Below are 24,346 nucleotides of genomic sequence, written 5' to 3'. Positions count from 1 at the left end.
TTATCTACTTGATGAATGCAATTATTTGCTTAATATAATAATTATGGCAAATCTAAAATCCAAGGCCACTGGATTTTGCATTTGAAACTTATGAATTTGTTTAATCTTGAAAATGAGATTATTTAGAGAAATGATTTTCAAACAAGCATTGTCATGTTCACATACTGAATATTTTTTCACCTATCTTCCACTTTTAATTCTGATAAGCAATGCCATTTATTCTCTTGCTACTGAAACAAATTATTTGACTAAATTAATCCCCTTATTTGCCTTTATCCTGTTGCCCTTTCCTATTGTTTACTTGTATTATTTTTATAGTAAATACGATTTCCAATTGTGTATACTGGTGCTTACCTTTGCTAGCCTCAAACATATCTTTTATTTCAAAGGTACATTTAATGTCAGAGAAATGTATACATGTACATCCTGAAATTCTTTTTCTTCACAAACATCCACGAAAATGGAGAAGAGCCCCAAAGAACAAATGACAGTTAAATGTTAGAACATCAAAGTCCCCCCAGTTCCCCCCTCCCACACATAAACAGCAGCAGAGCAACGATCTCCCCTCCCCCACCAGCAAAAAAGCATCGATGTCCCCCACCGAGCACACAAGCGTGCAGCAAAGCATCAATGAAGACTCAGACTTGCAGTACCCCAAAGACTACTGGTTCACCAGGTAATTCAACATACCACAGGCTCTCTCCCTCTCTCTCTCCCCCTAATAAGGGAAAAAGAGCTGTCCCGATTTCCTAGCGAGAGGGGAGAAGAACTCGGGTCTCTGGGCACACAGCCAGCAGCCAGCTTGCTGCTTTCAGTCTTGTGTCTCCCACATCACAACAATTTCCTGCAGCAGCACCGACCTCGAGTCCGCCCACCTCCAGAGCCATGAAATCCCAGAACACTGAAGGCACAGTAGTCTTCTAGGTTGCATTCTTGATATATCAAAGAGCGGCCAGTCATGCGATCCCGCAAGCGGGTCCCATTCCTGCAAAGCACCGAAGTCAGCATGTAACTCCAGGTCAGGGGCTTCAAAAGAACCCTGAAAGGGAAAAACAGATATTAAAGGTAGAAATAGAAATAGTGCAGACTTACTTTAACCTGCAGAGGAGAAAAAAATAACCTTATTGCTGAATTATGAAAAGCAGCGAATGCTTCCAAAAATATTTCATATTTTCGTTCTTTGGTCATGTATTGCCAAGTTTTGTACTGTTCACTTTTGACTTTTAACATGTAGTTCGAATTTTTGGTATTTCTTTTAAAAAAATCACTTTTCATCTCTCTTCATTTTTGTCTGCAATAATCATGTGAATGTTTCATTTGTATTATTCTCCATTTCAAGATTTTGATGCTTAATTTTTATAACAATTTCTTATTTTCCCGCTTAGATTCTTTTCTGCGCAATCGGTCCAGCTCTGATCATGAAGCTACAGCAATGATGAAAGCTCAGTTCATGAGCCTCTGGGATGGTCTTGATACAGACTTTAATTGTCAGGTGACTAAATTATTTGATTTTAATGTTACTAGCCCATGTCTATTTATTATCTCATTGCTTGTTCCACTCAATCATAGAAGATGTGCTAAATCTTGCACTAAGTCCTCCTGTTTCATCAGTCCTATGCCCAACTTCATCCCCCAGAGGTTTAAAATGAAGCTCATCATGCTCTTTTAAAGGCATCCTGTAGACTTCTTCCACATTCTTAATGAGTCCACCAGTAGTTCCATTATTGATTAGGCTCGAAAACCACAGGAATCTCACCTCATTGCTCTATTCTCTAACTTGACCAAATTGTTAAACAAAGATAACCTGTGAGTATTTTTGGCCATCCTCCTTGTTTCTTCTTCGAAGCATTCACTATGCACACTAAATCTCCTTGAGACACAGTTATGTTGAGGGTATGTGACAGTGTAGTGCTTGATTATAATTAATTTGATGACATGTAATTAGGTAGAAATGTATTTTTGCAAACATTCACTACTTGATGTAACTTAGCAATAAAATACTGTTTTCTCTCCTTGTGCGAGTTAGTTTACACATTTCTCCTTGATTTGAAAGTATAATGACCCAAGTTTCTATAATCTTTTGAATAATTTATTAGTATTCATGCTTTTGTTGTGTTATTCTACTGAAGCATCACCTTCCACTTTGAGAATAATTCTATATGAACTTCTTTTCCACAATTTAGATTTGATCTGAGATATAACAAAAGATTTGTCAGTAGCTCAATTTTTTTTCACATCTGAAATGTGCTGCTGGTCCAAGGATATCACTGCTTTTAATAAAATTGACGATGCAATGATGTCCTGTATCTAGGTAATCGTGATGGGTGCCACTAATAGACCACAAGATCTAGACTCTGCTATTTTGCGAAGGATGCCGACAAGATTTCATATAAATCAGCCTGTAAGTATTGATGTGGGTGTAATTCTGAGAGGTTATTGTTGTTTAATAGTTGTGATTATGACCACATAGTTGAGATGAATGTTTCAGTATGAATTTTTGAAGTGGTAAGAGAGTGTTAAACTTGCTTGGTTAATCTTAGAAGTGAAGAATCTCTGAAAGGAAACTTCTCAGAAAAATGTGTTTGTAGTTTATTATTGTGTCAGACTGTATGAGCTTGCTTTGTTTTCTCCTCGTGTATTATTCCAATCATCTGGATCTAAAGAGTGTCCTAACAAATTGCATTATTTTAAAATTTTGCCTTTTAAATGTCACGAATCTTTGATGGAAAGGATACATGCATCGAGATAGTTACATTAGATAATGAATTTGAGATCTGACCCAAAGTTGTTTGCTAGGATTAAATTTACAGGCTTTTCAACTCAGACCCAAAGTCCTTGTTCAAGTTTTAAAGCAGCAGCATTGCATGTATCCCTGCCACCCCTCACCCCACCTTCTTACTCTTGACTCCTCACCGTTTTTTTCCCCTCCAGTTCTAATGAAGGGTCTCGGCCCAGAACATCAACTGTACTCTTCTCCATAGATGTTACCTGGGCTGCTGAGCTCCTCCAGCATTTTGTGTCTGTTGCTTGGATTTCCAGCATCTGCAGATTTTGTCATTTGGCATTGCTTATATAGTTAGCAAAAGATGTGCCTTATTATTTTTCTTTACTATTAGGTCAGGTATCTGGTTAGGAAAGGTATAGAGGTATACAGTGTCTTAAAAAATTATTCAGCTCTCACAACTTTTCACATTTTACTGCCTCATTTTCTAAATTTAAAATATATTGAAGTAGGATTTTTAAGCTAATGTACAAAACACTGTGCATTATGTCAAATCAAAAGAAACTTTCCAAAATCTTCAAAATAATTTACTAAAATTTAAAAAACAAAATTGAGGCTGAAAATGTTTTGATCCCCTTTGTAATTACTATGCCAACTTTCCTTGGGTGTAATACTATATTATCTTACTAACTCACCTGATTTGTTGATGTAGAAAATTGGAGGATTCCCCTCTCTCTCTAAGGTCTAACAATATGGTAGATTTTCAACAGACCAAACCAAAATGAAGACAACAGAGCATTCAAGGCAAGTCAGGTAAATGAGAAACACAAATTTGGAGAAGGGAACAAGACCAAAACCAAGGGCACTGAACGTACATTGAAGCTCAGTGCAGTCCATTGTGGAAAATATATGAAACCACAGCCACACTGCCTAGGTCAGGGCGCCCCTCTAAACATAGTCACTGGAGAAGAATGGCACTTGTAAGAGAAGCTACTATGATGCCAACAGTCACTCTAGGTGAGCTGCAGAAATCAGTTGCTGCAACTGGAGATGAAGTTCATGGCTCCACATCTCTAAGGCCTTGCACAAAATGGGTATTTATGGAAGAGTGGCTTTAAAAAAAAAAAAGCATATTTTGCTCGTAAAGGCTTTGCAAAGCATCATTTAGAAGGTGCTGTAAAGATGTGGAAGAGAGTCTTGTGGTCGGATGAAACTAAACTGGAACTTCTTGGCCTCAACACCAAGTGTTACATGTAGTATAGATGTAATACTGTGCATCAGCCTGGTAACACAGTCCCTACTGTAAAGTATGGTGACGGTGGCATCATGCTGTGGGGATGCTTTCCAGCAGCAGGGACTGGAAATCTGGTCAGGATTGATGGGGAAATTCAATGCTGCTAAATGCAGAGAGATCCTGGATTAAAAAAAATACGTGCTGGCCGCTACCAAAAAGCTTAAACCGGGGGGAAGTTCACCTTTCAGCAGGGCAAAGACTGCCAGAACAACCATGGAGTGGTTTCAAATTATGAAAATTGACGCCCTTGTGTGGCCCAGTCAGAGTTCTGATTTTAATTCAATCTAACACCTCTGGCAAGATTGCTGTCCACTGCCGCTTCCCAACTAACCTGGAGGAATAGGCAAATCACACTGTGCAAAGCTAATTGAGACTTGTCCAAAAAGACTACTGCTGTAATAGCTGTGAGAGGTGGTTTAACTAAGTATTGAGCAAAGGGGAATGTATACTTTTCAACTGCTGATTTTTCAGTTTTTGAATTTTTAGTTTTTCAAACTTCACAATTTTCCCTTTTTTTGGGGTCTATTGTGAAAAAAGGAGCATGTGATCCACAAATAAAAATTCTTAGTTAAATTTTGTCAAAATCCCTAGTTGTAATACTCATATATGTGAACAAAGAGTTGGGGGCTGAATACTTTTATAAGGTACTTTATTGGCTGAGCAAGACAAAGGGGACTAGATTAGGTTGGCACTTTGGTGTTCATGGATAAGAGTTGTGTTGAAGTTCCTGGTTCCAATCTGTATAACTCCGACTCTTGACATGAGTCTGCGAGATTGGTGACTGGCTACATTGGAAAGTGCATTGAGGACGTTACTGGGATTAAATACTACACTGCCAGGGCAAACCAGGAACCAGGGATTGGGATGCTTCCTTCAGATCGGGGGACAGGACAACTCTAAAGTCAGCAAGAGCCGTGCTCTCACATCATCAGGAAGGCAAGGTGTGAGTACGCACAGAAAATCCTTTATGATGCCAGGGACACAAGCCACGTGATAAGGTATACAATTCATAACCAATTACAAGTCCGCCCTGCACATCAACGACAGCCTTTGCCTCCCTTGATAGGCTGAATGCTCTTTGTACATGATTTGATCAATTGAATGATAGGACATCAAGGAAAGCACCTTCTCTTCCTGAGGAACAGGCACAGTCTGGGCGCAGCCAAATTGAGGGGAACCCTAGCCAGGGTAAACCCGTGCAAAGCTGCAGAACCAGATCACATCCCTGGTCAGGTGCTGAGGGACGGTGCGGCTCAGCTAACAGAGGCCTTAATGGACATCTTTAATATCTCTCTGAAACAGTTCACTTTTCCTACAGGGTTCAAGGAAGCCACCATCATTCTAGTGCCCAAGAGAGCTACAGTAACTGGTCTAAACAATTGTTTACCACCAAACAATCATGAGCAAGAAAAAATCTGCAGGTGCTGGAAGTCCAAGCAACACACACACACAACAATCATGAAGTGCTTTGAGTAACTGGTAATGCGTCGTATAAAATCCCACCTTTCAGCTACATTGGATCCTTTACAGTTCACCTATCTTTCAAATGGGTCCACTGATGATGCCATTGCCTCAACCCTCCACTCTGTCCTGTCCCACCTAGAAAACAATGCCTCATGAGTCAGGGTGTTAATTGACTTCAGCTTGGCATTTAACACCATCATCCCTCAGAGGCTGGTCAGTAAACTGGCCTTGTTGGGATTTAACACCTCTCTCTGTAACTGGATCTTGGACTTCTTGATTGAAAGACCTCAGTCAGTCCAAGTTGGCAGCAGTGATGAGTCAGCATGTAGATAGGCTTGTCAAATGGTGTGAGAACAACAACCTGAGTCTCAATGTGGACAAGACAAAAGAGATGATTCTGGACTTCAGGAAGGCACAGGTCGATCACTCTCCATTGCATCTCAATTGCTCTGTGGCGGAGAGAGTGAAGAGCAGAATGTTCCTTGGGGTGTACATAACAGATGATCTAACCTGGACCCACAACAGCTCCTCACTAGTCAAGAAGGTACAGCAGCATCTACACTTTCTGAGGAGATTGAGGTGTGCAAGGCTCTCCTTTCCCATTCTTAACAGCTTTCTATATGAGCACCATCAAGAGTGTCCTGTCCGGCTGCACCATTGTGTGGTATGGAAGCTGCAAGGCATTGGATCACAAGACCCTATGGAGGATAGTAAATTCGCTGAGAGGATCATTGTGTTGCCCTCTTCCCCACCCCTCCCCCTTCCCCATTTGTGACATTTACTGGGAATGTTGCAGGAAAAGGGAGCAAAGCATTGTTGAGGACTCACTACCCATCCCACAATCTCTTTAACCCACTACCGTCAGAAAGGAGAAACAGAAGCATCAGGACTAGGACTACCAGATTGGGTAGCAGCTTCTTCCCTCAGGCCGTGAGACTAATGAATACCCTGCCACTACTTTAATATTTTGGTTTATGTACTGCATATGATATAATGTGGGTGCGCCGGTCTGGAGGAACATTGTTTCATTTGGTTGTATATATGTACAATCAGATGACAATAAATTTGAACTTGGACTCGATGAATCTAATACTTTGTAAATATTCGAATTGGTGTGGATCAATGAAATAATTCTGATGTCAATTTGGTTTCCTATGCCACATGCTTGGTTTGCAAGGACATATGTTATTATATATGTAGTTTCTCCTTAAAAATTGACATGCAACAGCTTTTAGAAATCTTACATAAGCATAATTTTTTTTTTAAAAAGCTGTAGTCACATGTTAATAATTTAAATGCTGAAACTCAATTGGATATGTTTGTGTCAATTATTGTAAAGATTGAATGTGTCACCTAGGTAAGGCACATAAACAGAAGAAGCAGTTTTGCTTGAAAGCTTCAAGATTCTTAATAAAAGTCTGCACTAAATTCAACAATCTCCCATGTCCCGTTACAGCAAAGGAAAATTATTTCAAAGCACATTGTTTGCATTTTTATCACTTATCGAACGATAAGGACTGATAGCAGATTATGTTAAGGTTAGTGAGGGACTCACAGAAGATGTGGTTAAACCAGTAGTGTGAAAGCTATGTAGTGTAGCGATAATATGAACTTTATAACATTTAAATTAAGAAAACGACAAGACACAGTAGTGCAGAACACAAAATGATAGAGGAAGTCAGCAGGTCATGCAGCATCTATGGAGGGGAATTAAGCAGTCAATGTTTCAGGCCAAGATCTTTCATCAAAAAATAACTAGGGCATAGGATGTTGACTAGGTGTGGTGAAAGATGGCATGGAACTGCAAAAGGTCATTAGGCTGTACTTAAGAATAAAAACTATTAAGTGATGGTAAAGTAAAACATCACGCTTTGAGAACTAGGCATTGTTGAGAAATCAGCATCAATTGACTTTAATTGCTCAAGTGCCATTAACCATATTTCTCAAGAGTCTGGTCACATATATGCAAGGATAACAGGTTTCCTTCCTTCCGTGATTTTCAGAGCAGTTATGTTTTATTAACAACAGTTATTTAAAATTCTTCATTTACTGAGGTGCAGTTGAAAATGGTATCTTTAGATCATTGGATCTAGATCTCTAGATTTCTCGTCCATTACTGTAACCATTGTATTCCCAGTAGACTTATGCTTGAAGTACGTGGTGGAATGCCCACATGATGGATTGAGTCAAGCAGCTACTTTGGTTTGCATGATTTCAGTATTTTAGTAGTACCTTCTGTCATATATTGATAAATACTCTAAATTTTATCTTTGTTTTACAGAATATCAAGCAGCGAGAATTAATCCTGGCTTTAATTCTACTAAATGAAAAGGTACCTGACTTGTATGAAAAGAAATTACAATTGAATTATGTTTTAATTTTATTTCTAATTTAGTGATACAGCCCTTCAAGCCATGATGCCCCAGCAACCCCATATTCCTGATTAACCCTAACCTAATCACGGGCAATTTACAATGACTGTTGAAACTGCCAATACATCTTTGGATTTGTGAGAGGAAAGCGGAGCATCCGGGGAAAACCCACACATTCTACAGTGAGGACGTAGAGACTCCTCACAGAACGGTGCTGGAATTCAACTCTGAAATGCCCCAAGCTATAATAGCATCGAGCTAATCACTATACTACCCTGGTGTCCAAATGTTGGATTGCCAAATTTGGCTTGAAGTTTTGTTTCTGAGATAATGTATCAGATTAGATATAATAATCAGTATCTTCACACTACTCACAAATTTGCTATTTTCATAGCTGTTGCAGGTTTTTCCTTTTAAAACTAAAAACAAATAAGGTTTCTGTTTTTTTTAAAGTGGGGCCAGTATTTGATATAAGTGCAAACTCAATACAAAACAAAGCTTTGCTGTTGTATATTTTATTAACATGGATGCCTGTTTCTGATGCTGTTAAATGGTAATTCATGATGTCATTGAATACCAGGCATTGGTATGTACATTGCTGTTTCTCACTGATCTGTTTCCACACTGTGCTGGGTTCTGGGAGCTCGGAACTGAGCCTTACTAAAAATAGGCTTATTTTTGTCCATTTATTCAGCTAAAGTTGAGAATTCAATGTTGGGTAATGGACAGGAATGTAGAGTAAAGCGGTCTGATTTTCCTCCATTCTTTGTCAGGTTCTCTTCATGTAGTTCCCGTTATTGTATCTTTAAATACCATTCTCTAAATATTATGATGTATTCTAGCCTTGAAAGTGCATTGTTTCTTTAGTGGATCCATAATAGCACAAGACCATATTTCCTCAATGCTTTACTTGTTTGGCATTCCTCAGTGATTTAATATACTGCGAATATATTATGGTCCTGTTCATCATTGCCAGTTTTTTTTTAATGTTGTGAACTTGGTTTAGATTGCTTGCACACTTGACCTTTGCAACACTTATGTTCATATAAAATCTACTGAGGTTTGGTTTGTGTATTAATCTTTATTGTGGCTGTTGTTGGTTCCTTTCTTCTCCCTGTATGTAAAGAAGTTTCAAGCATCTACTTGGAATCTCTAACATGCTTGGTATGGGTTGTAAGGTTGCTTTGGGCTGGTAGCTTAGATGGGTTTCTGCCGCACTTCATTATGACAACTTTTTTATCATTGGGCTGCCTCTGACATACTAGTATTTTATTAACATTATTATGATTATTAAGGCATTTTTTAGAATTTAAAGTGTCTATATTCCTTTGTTTCTTAATAGGTGGACAATTACGTGAACTTAAGTGAAATTGCTAAGGAAACTCATGGCTTTTCAGGGAGTGATCTCAAAGAACTCTGTAGAGATGCAGCCATGTTCTGTGTCCGAGATTATGTAAATGGCTCCGAAGAGGAGGAAAGGTTTGTAAAAAAAAAATTTTAAAACACCTGGAGCGTCTTTAAGGTGCAATTTTTGCACTGTGATGACTGATTGGATGTAGATTCGCAATCAAGTGGCAACAGAGATTGGATTTTAAAAGGTTTTGTTTATGGAGGTGGTTGTCAGCACTGTAGTCTTAAGTTATGAACAATATCACAAAGGTGTACAAGATGAGAAGAGGCATAGATTGAGAGGATAGCCAGACTTTTTCCCAGGGTAGAAATGGCTAACACAAGGGAGCATAATATTAAGTGATTGGAGGAAGGTATGGATGGTTGGGGGGGGGGTTACCAGAAGTATGTTTTTTTACTGAGAGTGGTGGATGGGTGGAACACTGCCACGGTAGTGGTAGATGCAGATACAATGGGGCATTTAAGACTCTCTTAGAAAGGCACATTTATGATAGAAAAATGGATGGAAAGGCTTGGATTGATATTAGTGTAGGCACAGTATTGTTGATTGAAGGGCCTGTGGTCTATGTTCTAATATCAAGCTGTGTCTGCAACCACACTATTGAAACAGCAGGCTCTACAGTGCAAATAAAACTGGTCTTTAAGATAGTGAATTAACCATATTTTTAAGTTTTTTTGGAATGCTTGACAGCTTATTTAGTAATTTCTTGATAAGTATATTTCATAACTTGTCAGTTACCCTGGGACATTCTTGGGGTTTGAAACTGATATTTCATTTTTTATTCTCTACTTTTTGCCTCTTTCCTTGTTTTGTTTTCTGTTCTTTCTAATTGTCTTTGACCCTCTTCCCCTCCCGCCTCCCCCAGTGAACTGGCCACTGAGTATGCGTTCATGGTGTTCTGCTGCTGTAGCACATCCACTTCAGGGTTCAACATGTGCATACAGAGATGCTCTTCTGCACACCACTGCGTGATTATTTGCATTACTGTCCCCTTCCTGTCAGCTCGAACCAGTCTGGTTATTCTCCTTTGACCTCTCTCATTAACAAGGTTTTTGGCACACAGAACAGCTGCTCACTGGATGTTTATTGTTCTTCACACATTCTCTGTAAATTCTAGAGACTGGTGTGTGTGAAAATCCCAGAACAGCAGTTTCTGAGATACACAAACCACTTTGCATGGCACCAACAATCATTTCACAGTCAAAGTCACTTAGATCACATTTCTTCCCCACTCTGATGTTTGGTCTGAACAGCAACTGAACTTTTTGAACATGTCTGTGAGGTTTTTTGCATTGAGTTGCTGCCACATGAGTAGATAGTTGTATTAACAAGCAGGCTTACTGAACAAAGTTGTCAAAACTTTGTGAAACCCCTTGGTTTCCTTAACTGCTTAAGTCTAGGGAAGGTACTCTCCAGTCCCGCCAAAATTGTGAGATTGAGACTGCTCTCCCACCCCAAAACCGGTTTGTGTGGATGTGTGTAACTTGCTACCCTGTAACAAATTAGTGCATCAAAGTAACAGATGGTATTCCGCATACGATTCAAAGATAATTATGAATCTTAATTAAAGGGTTAGATAAAGAAAAACAAAAAGAAAAGGGCTCATTTTAATTAAAGCATCAAATGTGCACAGTTTGGAGCTCAAAGTTTCATCATATTCACCTTTCTTCGATCAATCTCGCCCCTGGCTTAGTCAAATCACAGTCTCCTCCAGGTTGAAACCTATGACCTCTTCTCTTCAGTGTCTTCTCTCTTCATCTTCCGCTGAACAAAAGCCCCAAGCCCAACTTTAGTGTCCCTCACCAGAGAAACCTCCCTTCTGCTCTACCATCTTATTTGGATGGCACACATTTCTCCTCATCCCTTATCTTCATCAATAACCCAAACAGACTGAAAACAGAACAGACTGCTCTTACAGAACTAATAAATGAAATACATAAGGCATAACTGTAAAAAAATGAAACGAGGTATTACACTCTCTCCCCATCAAGATAGTCATGTCCTCATGACTTTGAAATAATTTGTCAATCCATATTAATAACACCATTTTCAAAGGAATTTTATGATGTCAGAACCTCCAATCCATTTGTAAATAGTAGTGACATATCTCACTAGGAGGACAGTCATAGCATTCTGTTCCCCTGGCCAGCCTAACTGGGGGTCTTCTGACTCTTTGAGAACTCCTTACCCCATTATCTACTTCCTCAGTTTCAAACACTCCTTGGGATACATCTGGTCTACATGACAAGGCCTCCCCCGGTCTGTCACTCATGCCTTCCTGCAACTTGAATCTCTGCTTGCTGGCTGAGTTCAGCTTCAGCTCCGGTTACTTTAGAGCCCAGCCCCCCTTCATCGTCCAGCTACAAGCTTCCATGCCCACTGCTAGTCCCCCTGTTTCTCCTGCCTCAGCATGAGAAGGGTTGGGAATCTCTTCTTCAATTAGTGGGGAGTTGGCAAAAGGCAGCATATACCACACCCCCATTTCTTCATCCTCCAAGTCCGTCTCCCACTCAGGGTTTGGGAACGGTTTAATCCTTCCCGCTGCTGGTCCTTCAGTCTCTTCACATCGCCGTGGAATCCTCTTACTAGGTGTAGGGAGCAGGTCAGGCTCTGGGTCAACACGCACCTCTTGTCCCAGAGGCAGAAGGTAGTTCCGATGAAGAATCTTGACAGGCCCATTCCCATCCTCTGGTTACACATGGAAAACCGGTAGGTTTGGCATCTGACTCTCTACCACATGGGGCGTAGCCGCCCAGTGGTCAGCCAACTTATGCTTCCCAGGCAGCCCCAAATTCTTTGAGGACTCGGTTTCCCAGCACAAGTTGGGAGAACCTAACCTTTTGATCATACCTCCTCTTATTTCCTTGATTCTGCATGGTAGCTGCAACCCCGGCTAATTCATAAGCCTTTTTCAGCTCCCTTCTCATATCAGACACATGTTTCAGATAAGTCTTCGGTGGTAGATCTTCCTCACCAGTCCCAAAACAGAGGTCAACAGGCAACCTCACCTCGTGTCCAAACATCAGATAATATGGCGAGTACCCAGTAGCTTCATTTTGTGTACAGTTGTGTCATTGGCCCAGATGTTCAATAGGTTGACTCCTCTTGTTCTTTTTGCTGATCTCCAAGGTTCCAAACATGTATAGCAAGGTCCAATTAAACCTCTTGGGCTGGGAATCACCTTGCGGGGAATAAGGCGTAGTCCTCGACTTCTCGACTCCAAGCATGCTCAGTAGTTCATGTATGAGTCTACTCTCAATCTCATTCGTGATCACTATGTGTCCACCTGGGGAGCCCATAGTAAATGAAATATTTCTCCCATAACACTTTGGCCACTGTGGACACCCTCTGATCCTTGGTAGGGAAGGCTTGCGCATATCTGGTGTATTCGTAATGACCAAGACATTCACCATGTTGCTGGCATCTGGCTCCATTGGCAGGAAATCCATGCACACTAGGTCAAGTGACCCTGCACTCTGCAAGGGGGACAATGGAGCTGCCCTCGCAAACAGCGTCTTCCTCCGTATACATTGAATGCACGACTTGCAGTACTCTTCAACCTCTGGCTTCACCCGGGGCCAGTAGAACTGATCTCTGACCAATCCATAGGTCTTGCCAACCCCCAAATGGCCAGAGTCATCATAAAGTTGCTTTAACACAATCCTCCGATACTTCTCAGACAGATCCAGCTGAGAACACCGAGGCCAGTCCAGAGGCAACGTGACCCGATATAGAATCTGGTTCCTCAACTCCAGTCTGGACCATTCTCTCAGTAATTGAGACACCACAGCCTGTTCCGTCCTGTCTGCTTGGGCCTTTTTCAACCGCTGACCAAACGGTGCCAATGCCCGGGTCACGTCGCTGAGCAGCTGCCTCTTCCACAGGACTCAATTCTGGCAACTGGTTTGTCTTCAGAGCAGTCAGGTTGCAGTAAGCTTGTGGAATGGCACCATCAGAACCTCCCAAATGATCTACCGCTCGATCCTGCCCTTGTCTTTCCTCTGCCTTCACCATGATGGAAAGCTGGCACATGGCTTTCACTCCAGGGTCAGGGACACTCTCCCACTCTCCGTCCCTGTCCAGCCCGTCATGCGCGCATTGGGACAACGCGTCATCATCAATGCTCCTACTTCCCGGCTGGTACTTCAGGCTGAAATCATATGTGGTTGAGAATTGTAATTGTCATGGATGTGGAGGAGCTGACCCTTCCAATGCTGGTAGCAAGTAAAACTATAGCAACTTCACTTCCTCCCACTGATTTTGTTCCTCTTATTCTGTCAGTAGCGCCTGCTTGCAAACACAATACAAGAGACATTCACAGACATCTAATATCCTTTTAGTGATTGACAGATCAAATAATTATTGTACATTTCTTATAAACAAATACAATAAAATTACTTCATTTCTACTATTTTTATCAGGAGCACTGCATACGCAGGGCCCTTAGTATTATTAAGGATCTCATCAATCCATCTAGCATTCTTTTTGACTTTCTGCCATCAGGCAGGAGACTACGATGCATTAAGTTAAGGTCAGTCAGAATGGGAAACAGCTTCTTCTCTCAAGCCATTAGGCTTCTGAATTCCTTGCCGCATCACATTCAAAGTGTCACTGGTTAATCTGTTCTATACCTTAGAATATTTAATTTACACACTTCAGTCTATTTATGCATGATTCATCTGTAGATTATATCCTTTCATAAGTCATTGTGTGTTATGTGTACTACTGTGCTTTATACTCTGGCTTGAATAAATGTTGTCTTCTAGTATACATGTATCTAGTTAAATGACAATAATCTTGACTTCACTTTACTTACTTACCTGTACTTATTTATACTGTTTCACATTTGTTTCCAAAATGGAACACAACATAACCAGGTAGACAACTCTATTTTGGCTTTCAAATATAGCTGGTCTCATCCTATTATTTTACACATTTAGTCTGATACAGATTCTGCAAAGCTCATTCAAATTTTTAAAAAAGTTATTTGTTTTAATAGTGCTATGGAGAAGATTCGACCCATCAAGCAGCAAGATCTTCAGAAGGCAATAGAAAAGCTGCGGAAGTCTAAAGAAGCTACTGTTTCAAATGGCTTGCTGCACGTCAGTGTAGACTGAGGATAACCTCAAGCTCAGTTGGAAGGTCAATCTGGGCTGTATCTTTGCTTAATGACTTGCTGAATGACGGCTCCTCCTTGCTCACTGCAAGAGCTGCATTTGAAGAAAGAAGAGGGATTTTTTTCCCTCAAAAAATATTCCATTTCTGTGAATGTAACACCACCTATCAAATATGTAAACTGAACTCAGCAATTCCTCTGGTTCATCTTCAAAGAAAACTTTATACCAAACTTTTAGTGTAATTCTTATTCACTGGATTGTACCGATAGATACGATAGGATTTTCTGTAGTTGGTTCCATTTGTGAATATATTAGTAGCATTGTCCAAGATGTAAAATGAAAAGAGTACTGCTTGAATAGTCCAAATGCCAGAGAAAATTTTAGTGATCTTTAAGGCAGGTGAGACGACTGACTGGATCTCACTGCAACCTAGAGCTATTATTGATGATGAATTGGATTAATTGTGGAGTCCTAGAAATGGATTGAAATTTATGTGAAGAAGCTATTCAGAGCAGTTTTGGTTGACTTTTGGTTGAACATTAGTCATGATTGTTAAGTTAATTAAAGATAAAAGCAGCTTATGCTTTTTAAATGTATTTTTTATTTTATGGGTCAAGGTAAATAAATGTCTGAAGTCTATAATGTTTTATCTTTTTTATTTGCTTTGAAGAATGTAAGCTGTTAATTGTACAGACTGCTATCTTTGCTAATAATTTTAAACAATTCAATATATGCATTCAATTTTGGTTTCTTACCAAAAAATTCTGAACTTTATAAGATGTGTGGGTCAGTGCACAATAATTTTAATGAAGAATGGCTTAAAATTGGAAGCTTCATTTGAACAGAAAAATAACTGAAGCTTTTAAAACAAATTAATGAAAAATTGAGTCCATAATTTGGCTAATTGAATAAAGGCGATGTTCACAAGAACTTCTTTTAACATAAGGGTAGTTAATGGTCTGCCTATTTCTTTTTAAGAAGTGTTTTATGTATAATGCATTTGGGGAATAAAAACCAAAAAGGTAGAGGTAAAACAGAAATAAATGCATTTACAGTAGATCCAATTGAGGACTTTATATCAATACATGATTAATGTGATTACAATGTTTAATAAAATTGACATCAGTACATTTACTAATCAATGTTAAATTAAAGTTTCATTTACAGATGTAGAACTTTCTCTGATTTCAGTGTTAATGTTTTTTATCTCATGTTCACACATTCAATCATCCAGTTGTCTGCTTTAAAACTTATATTTCAATCCTGAGGATTCTTTTAATAGTCTTGTTAATTGTGATAATATTTATTATATTGCTGGTCATTTCTAATCTGGCTCTTACATGTCCCTTCTGACTGTCTAGTAGAGGAAATAACTAGTTCTGTGTATATGTAGCTTAAAAGACTATTTAGAGATACACCACAAACAGGCCCTTCTGGCCCAACAACCTGCACTGCCAGCAACCTACCTTTTTAACACCAGCCTAATTACAGAATAATTTACAATGACCATTTAACCTAATAACTGGTACATCTTTCAACTGAGAGAGGAAACAGGAGCACCTAGAGGAAACCCGTGTGGTTCAAGGGGTGAGCAGACAAGCTCTTGACAGACAGTACTGGCACTGAACTTTGAACTCCAGAATGCCCCGAACTATAGTAGTGTCAAGCTAACTGCTAATGGATATTTTTTAAAGTACTGTATTAAATAAAATAATCTGCATAGTTAGCACATTGTGTCCATAACTAACCAATGGGATAAGTCAAAATCACATTGAGAAACTAGATGCAATACAGATTTACGATATAACAATTATTTTGTTTTAATATTTATTACTTATTAATACATACATGTGAGAAGAAAATACATGTTACTTAGGCTAGACGGTGAAACAAGTTGTTTGGAATATTAAACGTCAGTATTGTATACTCTGAAATTCCATATGGCAGATAGTTAATTACAATGCTTTTAAGTGCACAGATGAAGATGAAAGGAAGCTGGAGTTTTTAACTATGATTTTAATAAATATAATAAATCTACATTAAAATGGAATGAGCAGCAGTGTCTTTGGTGCATCTATACAAAATGTCCTTTCCTGTATATGCATGTGATTGGAAGCAGGGATTTGCTTAATGTTAACTATCAATATGAATGTTATACTTTTAGTGACTTGTCTACAAAGTTACAGACTTCCTTCTCAGCATTTTATCTTGTTTGTAGTTCCATTTGGGCTTGCTTTGTTTTAAATAGCTTGACTGGAAGAAGTGAGTACTGCAAGAAAGGGTATAATCATTTTTCCAAATGTTTGGCTGAGATACTAAATGTTAAACTTATACTTCACTGTGACTGAGAAAGGATTGAATTTTCAGAGAAAAAGGTGTCCATGGAATTCAGAGATTTACTCAGTTTTTCAGTTTTGAAATTTGCCTTTGTTGAAGGATCTTACTGAAATATACATATAGCATTTGTTTAGAAGAACCACCTGACGAAAAATGTTAAAACGGGCACTTTCTATAAAGTATCAATTCAATTTGCATAAAATTTAAAGTAAGTTGTCTCTCCTTGTCCATCCGATTCTGTATGGTGTAAACAGACCATAACAGTTTTGATCTGTGTGATGTGACCAACGTACTTGTTGCTGTATATGGTGACTGAAAATATCCCAAATGTGCAGTTAATGATTTGACATTGCTATGAATTTCTTACTGTCCTACTGCAGTGTGCACTACAAACTAAAATTTTACAGATGAACCTCACTCCAGCATGGGTGTCTTGTAGTGTATCAGGACTTCAGGAACGACTACCAATATATTTCTGACCTTCGCTCTGCTCCTGCAGTGAGTTTAGTGACCTTTGGAAACATACTGAGGTATATGGAGAAGCAATGTTCTGATGGTGCTTTGCCGATGCTTTCTCTAACCACTCTTACCCCTTCCCCCCCTCCCCCCACCCCATTGACTTATTGTCCTTACTATTATCTGCCCTGCCTGGGGAAGTTACCAAAATCTGAAACTTAAAAATGCACTAGAAATTCTCAACAGGGCATGCACCATCTTTGAATAGAGAATACAGTTGACATTTTTGGATGATAGTAACACTAATTGCATCACCGTCTAGGATGGAGGCGCCAAGGCACAGGATCAGGAAAAAAAAGCTGCTGAGCGTCGTCGGCTCGGCCAGCTTCATTTTGCGCACTAGTCTCACCGCCACTGGGAACATCTTCCAAAGGTTAGATACAGCATCCATCATGAAGACGCCGCCTTCTTGAAGGTTCAGGACCCTTGCCATCCAGTATATGCCCTTTTCTCATTACTAGCATCAGTGAGGAGGTACAGAAGCCTTTAGACACACTTAACGTTTTAAGGTATAGCTTTCCCCTCTGCCATCAGAGTTATGAACAGTAAGTGAACGTTACCCTATCATTTTGCTCTTTTTTTTTGGCACTGTTTATTGTTTTTATATATATTTGATTTTATGTATTTGCACAACATTTTACGACATATGCCCATGATCATAAACATGATTTTGATTCTGTTTCGACTAATTCTGGAATTATGGTAGCTGCCAGAATGATAAGGTTTTCCCACATTCTCTGGTTTTATTCTCTGCAGACTTGCACACTCTACATCGTGGCCCTTGGAAGATGACTTGTCTGCAGTTTGTTCAACCAGCATCCTGTAACTACGCAAAAGCTGAAATAATTTGATCATCCCTTAAAAGGGCGTAATTATGTGTGGGTAATTCAACTTGCTTTTAAATGCAAACGATTATCTACTGTATATGAGTCGAACATTGTGTTGGCTACATCATCGCGATTCACCTTTTTAGTATTGTGACGATCAGCCTACATTGCGTTATTTCAACACAAATATGAATTCAGAAACTATTTCCAATTTGACAATCAGCCGGCGTCATACTACTTTAATGAAAACGACATGCACGCATCAGCTGCCGTAATACACTCATTTCAAAATTGGAGACAAACTCACCCGTATTGACGTCAATGGATCCGGGGTTGAGAGGGTGAACAGCTTTAAGTTCCTCGGCAGAAACATCACCAAGGATCTCATGTGGTCTGTACATACCGGCTGTGTGGTGGAAAAGGCACAACAGTGCCTCTTTCACCCCAGACGGTTGAAGAAGTTTGTTATGGGCCCCCAAATCCTAAGAACTTTCTACAGGGACACAATTGAGAGCATCCTGACTGGCTGCATCACTGCCTGGTATGGGAACTGTACTTCCCTCAATCGTGGGACTGTGCGGAGACAGCCCAGCGCATCTGTAGATGTGAACTTCCCATTATTCCGGACATTTACAGAGACAGGTGTGTAAAAAGGGCCCGAAGGATCAATGGGGACCCAAGTCACCCCAATCACTAAATGTTCCAGCTGCTACCATCCGGGAAACGGTATAACAGCATAAAAGCCAGGACTAACAGGCTCCGGGACAGCCAACAGAATGATTAATTCATGCTGACACAACTGTATTTCTATGTTATATTGGGTGTCCTGTTGTACATACTATTTATTATAAATTACTATAAATTGCACATTTAGATGGAGGCGTAATGTAAAGATTTTTACTCCTCATGTATCTGAAGGACGTAGGTGATAAAGGCAATTCAATTCAATAGTACGAAAAGTGTTGTCATGCCAAATTTTGCAGATTTTGGGCTGCCCGTTTCTCATTGTTTCTCAATTGTTTTGCGTTACATTTACTAAAACGCATCATCTCTGTCCTTTCAGGCTGTTTGAATGCGATGATAGAGTTTGCAGAATGCTGAGGAAATTTCTGTCTGGGGGAAATTAACTTTAGGGATATTCGGGATGGCTTCTAGCTCTGAAATTGAACACATAAACACTCTCCCAACCATATGAATCATTTTAGTTCACGCAGAGTTCTGATCTTAGCCAGAGCATCATAAAAGTTGCAGATGGATACACTTGAATTGATTGATGCTCAGGAAAATCTGGGAGTCTCCGAACTATCTCCACTTTGTCTATTTTGTGCCTCATAAGCAAACTGTGCACATAGAGACGTTGTCCAGGAACTGGAAATGTTGAGATTTTTTAAGTGCCTTGAGAAATGTGTACAGCGTATCTGACAGCAACTGTGTAAAATAGAAAATGAATTGCAAAAGATCTTGCCGGCATGATTTTATGCTTTTTTTTTCTCTTCTCATTAAAACTTGACTGTTGTTTTTGCATAGGTAGATCACTTTTTCTGCTTTTTATACCTGGTTTCAGTATCAATCCCAACATGTAGGATTATAGAGTAGGTGAGCACACCTCTGTGAATTTAACATGGAGCAGATGGTATCTATGAAGAGATTCACTCTATTCATCTTTACCCTTTTAGTGACCTGTACCATTCACTATCATTCTTCACAGAAGCCGCCCGATCTGAATATCTAGCACACACACCCAAAATGCTGGAGGAACTCAGCAGGTCAGGCAGCATCCAAGGAGATGGACAACCAGTCGACATTTCGGGCTGAGACACTTCTTCAGGACTGGAAAGGACGGGACACGTTTCCTGCTTTTTATTTCTGAGTTCTAGCATCTGCATTGTCTTGCTCTTAAATTCTTCGCATCAGTCCTTGAAGGGTGCAGCCAAGTTGCTACCAACAGCACAGTTGCACTTCCCAAAATAAAGGATCTTGTGGTTTCTGTGAGTCATACCACAAATAAAGTGAAGCTGGATACATTTTCTTTTTTGTTTAAATGACTTCATTCACCCTTTATTCATTCACTCAAAGACTTCATGAACCAGAAGCATTGTTAATGGAAACCTTGCGAGTTAAAGATTGTCGTTACTAATAATAACTTCTTAATCAAGCTGACCACATTCCCCATCTGTAATGCAAAAGTCTGAATTCATGTCTGGTTGAAAAAGAAACATGCCGCCACCTTATGCTTGGTTGGTATCCGAGAGCAACGGGTGATGATGATCTGGGCAGAAGCCTGGGAGGAAAGTATGGAGGTCCTGAGATGCCCAGTTGTCAAGATCCCCCTCTTGGCCTCACAAGTGTAGTCCAAAGGAAAGCATAGGAAGTAATACGCCTGGCACCATGTTTACACCTGTGCAAACTGTGTGATGACAGTCCAGTCAAGTCTGTTCTTCTCCCATCTAAAAAAGGAAATCATTCTGAGGAGAGTGTGTGGAGAGGATGTTTCCAATAGTGAGAGAGTCTAGGACCAGTGGGCATAGCCTCAGAGCAGAAGGACATCCCTTTAGAACAGAAATGAGGAGGAATTTCCTGTAGCCAGAGAGCGGTGAATCTGGAATTCATTGCCCCGGTAGTCTCTGGAGGCCAAGTCATTGGGTATATCTAAAATGGAGGATGATAAGCTTTGAGTTAGTCAGGGTGTCAAAGGTTACAGGGAGAAAGCAGGAGAATGGGACTGAGGGGGGAAAGTCAGCCGTGATTGAATGGTGGAGCAGACTCGATGGGCCAGATTGCTTTATTCTGCTCTTATGCCCTATGATGCCAAAGGTGAGAGCACCTCATCCTGAACAATTGTGTTAAATGCCCTATTACGGCTTTGGAAGAAAATGTTCATGAACCATTGGGCCAGACCCTGCTGCCAGTGGGAATTGCCAGCCCACACCGAGCTGAAGCAGATTTCTGTATGAATAATGCAGCCTGGCCCTGAGTAGAGGATAGGGGAAGCTCAGCTACAACATTGCTGAAGAAAATTATGACAGTTGGCAAAGCCATGATTCCAGTCAACTCACATACAGCAGCATTCAAAATTATTTATGATCAAACAACTTAAAATACAGTGCATAAAAGTTAATCAAACAATAAAAACGTATTAATAAGCACATCGGCAGTTTAAAAGGTTAGAACAAGGTCGTATTTCTAAGAAAATGCACCTTACATTTACCATTTATCCCTTGTCACCATTTATCTCCATTCTAATAGATGGATTTGCAAGTCCCAAGCCAGTTACTTTGTGCCATCAGTCTGTTGGTCCAATTCTCCAGTGTTCTGCTGGAGTACGTGTAGAGTCCACAGCAGAAATTTCACAGGTTGAACTTAGCAAGCAGCTTCAGAGCTTCTGCAAAATTTGAGGCAAAGGATAGAACACAGAACAGTCCAGCACAGCACAGGCCCCTTGATCCATGATGTTATGCCAGACTTTTAACAGGGCAAAAGCAAATGAAGATGGATGCAGAACTGCTGCCAATTCTCAGTAGGTTCCAGTTTACTCTGCTGTGTGTATTCGTTAAAATTTCACAATATTTCACTTTCCCTTCCCACTGAATGCAAAAACATCAAGCTATCTCTGTTAAAATTAGTGTGACACTCATTACAACTCAGGGCATCGGAGTTTGGAGTTGAATCCTGGCATCCTCTGTGAGGAGTTTGAACGTTCTCCCCTTTCCCTGGGTGCTTTGGTTTCATCCCTGAGTCCAAAGATGTACTGTACCAGGTAGTTTAATTGGCCATTGTAAATTGTCCTGTGATTAGGTTAGGGTTAAATCAAAGTTGTTGGGGTTTGCTGGGCCGTGTGAGTCGCAGGGTCAGGAGGGCCTATTCTGCACTCTACAGGTTATGTCTAAATATTAAATATAATGGCCTTTGCTATTTTGTGACTGTCCAGTAGGTGGCACACTGTGGTAACCCGGACAATGCAACCTCTGGTTTTGTCACCAATCAAACCGGGAAAAGCCTTTTAATTACGTAGTGCTGTCATTAATGACTTTTCACAGTTGATATCTAGCTGGTTTGTGAGTTACATTTTTCAAGAAGGCATTTATACACTCATATGAACAATATGATCATGTTGGAAAGATTAAAAGTTTCAAATTTATCATGTGTACATCGAAACATACAGTGAAATATTTCAATCATGTTAACAAGCAACATAAAAATTAAGTCAAATACAACAATATCTGTTATTGGGCCTATAGAACAAATTCTGTTTAGTGGTTTGAGGGACGTAGGTTGCTTTTCTTCCAGAGGAAATTACTTAATTTGCAGCTGGCTGATTCAGACTTTATCTGGTGATGATGATTTCTAAACTCCAACTTGACGAGGTAACTCAGATGGGATATGCTTGAGCTGCACATCCTCTTTAGATCGGTTTTCTTTGGAGTATCTGCCCAAAATATTTGATGAGGTGATGCTCTTAAATCCTGATGCTGAGCTGATGTTCTATAAAATCCTTCCTTAATCACACAATATGTGCTGTTGGCTTTGAAATTTCTCTGTATAACACCTGCCTCTGTTTAAGTGGGAGTAAGCACTACTTCACTGTGGCATCCGTTAGTCTCTTGAGATTTGCGCCTTGGAAGGTTTCCAGGGTGCAGGCCTGGGCAGGGTTGTATGGGAGACCGGCAGTTGCCCAAGCTGTAAGCCTTCCCCTCTCCACACCACCGATGTTGTCCAAGGGAAGGGCACTAGGACCCAATACAGAAAACAGGCCCTTCAGCCCACTGTCCATATTGACTATGGAGTATTTTTCTATACTGATTCATTGACCAGACTACAGCCTGCGGCCTTCTTTCAGTTTAATTTACTTCTGACGTGACACAATTTGCCCCAATCCTCATTAAGCTCTCTGTTTATAGAGAGTTTACACCAAAGTAAATATATTGGGCAAGATTTCCCTCTGACAATAATTGAGGCTAATGTTACTTGGGTTGTTTATGCACAAAATGCAGCACCCTCATCTGTGGGCAGAATAATCTTCCATTATTGTATGACTTGTATTACACTGACAGCTTTGCAAAAATAGAACTTTTGCTGTCTGCTTCACCTTGGAATTACATTGAATGTGAGAAGCTGTAACATCCGTGACATAGTGAAGTATTGTTTTGCTAGAAAAAGTGAAGCCTTGCTCATTTTATGCCAAGTACCCTTTTAATGATGTGAGGTGTTAATTCTACCAAACTCTACGGCATCAAATATTAACTGCTACATACACACAGTTTCATTTTTTTCAAAAATTAGCCATTGATAAGAGATTTCAAAAAGAAAGATCTGATTTGCTTTCATTTCTGTTTTCTTCCTCAAACTTTTTAATCTGAACTTTCATTCTGACACTTTTTGTTTCCTGCTCTGTACCTGAACTCATTCACTCCAAATTTCATTTCCATTGCAATCCTTGCTCAGCTGATTTAAGGTGGCACGGCGATGCAGCAGTTAGTGATGCAGCCACGCTGTTGCAATGACTCAGCTTTGATCCTGACTCAGCTGGAGCATGTATGGAGGAGACACGTTCTCCCTGAGCAGAATTGGCTGCAATGGGGTTGACTTACTACAAAGGTTAATTGGCTAGTCTAACTCACCCCTAATCTTGTTGGGTATCAAGAAATGAAGGGCACGCGAGAGAGAACTAGTTACAGGGAAAGGGATGTGAGGGCAAAAACTAATAGGAATGCTCTGACTGCTCGCATGGACTCACCAGTCTGAATTTCCTCCTTTGATGTGGGAAGATTTCAGACACATAATTGATTCCGCTGCTCACTCAAGTCCAGCCTGTAGCGTTTTCACCTTGCTCTTCCAGCCCCATGCAATGCAAATAAAAGTCCTAAAGAATGATTAAGGGGCAAAGTGGCCTCTATGATTTTGTGAACTAATGGCAGATGATGTTGGATGCCCATGGGAGGGTAAATGGAATTAGGAATTGCCCCTGTGGTAAATAATTCACTCTCATCATTCAATAAAATGATATATATCACTCTTGTTTGGTAATACTAAATATTATATGTAGCTCTATCAATGCATTGTACCCTGCTTTAGAAAATTATTAATTTAAATGCAATGAAATGCACTTCTGATGCGGAATACAACATACTTGTGCACCTATGCAACATGTTTAACTCTTCCTCCCTGGTCTCCATTTCCAGCCAAGTGCCTTATTTCTTTAGGATGCTACAGCAATTAGGAAAATTAACAATAATGTTTGTTCTATATTATTGTCATTTTGTAAATACCTTGACTTCATAGCAGATAT

At 39.9% G+C, this 24,346-nt stretch overlaps 1 protein-coding gene and 1 long non-coding RNA gene across 3 annotated transcripts in view; both read left to right on the top strand.

Moving 5' to 3' along the window:
* The window catches only part of atad1b (ATPase family AAA domain containing 1b), a 51,840-nt gene extending 36,285 nt beyond the window's left edge, over positions 1-15,555 (top strand). For both annotated transcript variants that reach the window (XM_073027360.1, XM_073027359.1), the window contains exons 6-10: positions 1,386-1,492; positions 2,312-2,401; positions 7,762-7,812; positions 9,195-9,331; positions 14,263-15,555. In XM_073027360.1, coding sequence (XP_072883461.1) covers positions 1,386-1,492; positions 2,312-2,401; positions 7,762-7,812; positions 9,195-9,331; positions 14,263-14,380 — 503 coding nt within the window. In that variant the 3' untranslated portion in view covers positions 14,381-15,555. The remainder of the gene's footprint in view (positions 1-1,385; positions 1,493-2,311; positions 2,402-7,761; positions 7,813-9,194; positions 9,332-14,262) is intronic.
* A 2,628-nt stretch (positions 15,556-18,183) lies between these two features.
* LOC140715321 (uncharacterized) lies at positions 18,184-20,084 on the top strand. Its single transcript, XR_012096107.1, has 2 exons — positions 18,184-18,702; positions 19,769-20,084. It is a non-coding gene; the product is annotated as an uncharacterized lncRNA (long non-coding RNA).
* Positions 20,085-24,346: the final 4,262 nt, after the last annotated feature.

Source organism: Hemitrygon akajei, chromosome 23, assembly GCF_048418815.1.
Source record: "Hemitrygon akajei chromosome 23, sHemAka1.3, whole genome shotgun sequence".
NCBI lineage: Eukaryota > Metazoa > Chordata > Chondrichthyes > Myliobatiformes > Dasyatidae > Hemitrygon > Hemitrygon akajei.
Note: the sequence above shows the minus strand (reverse complement) of the source record. Positions and strands in the feature narration are given on the sequence as shown.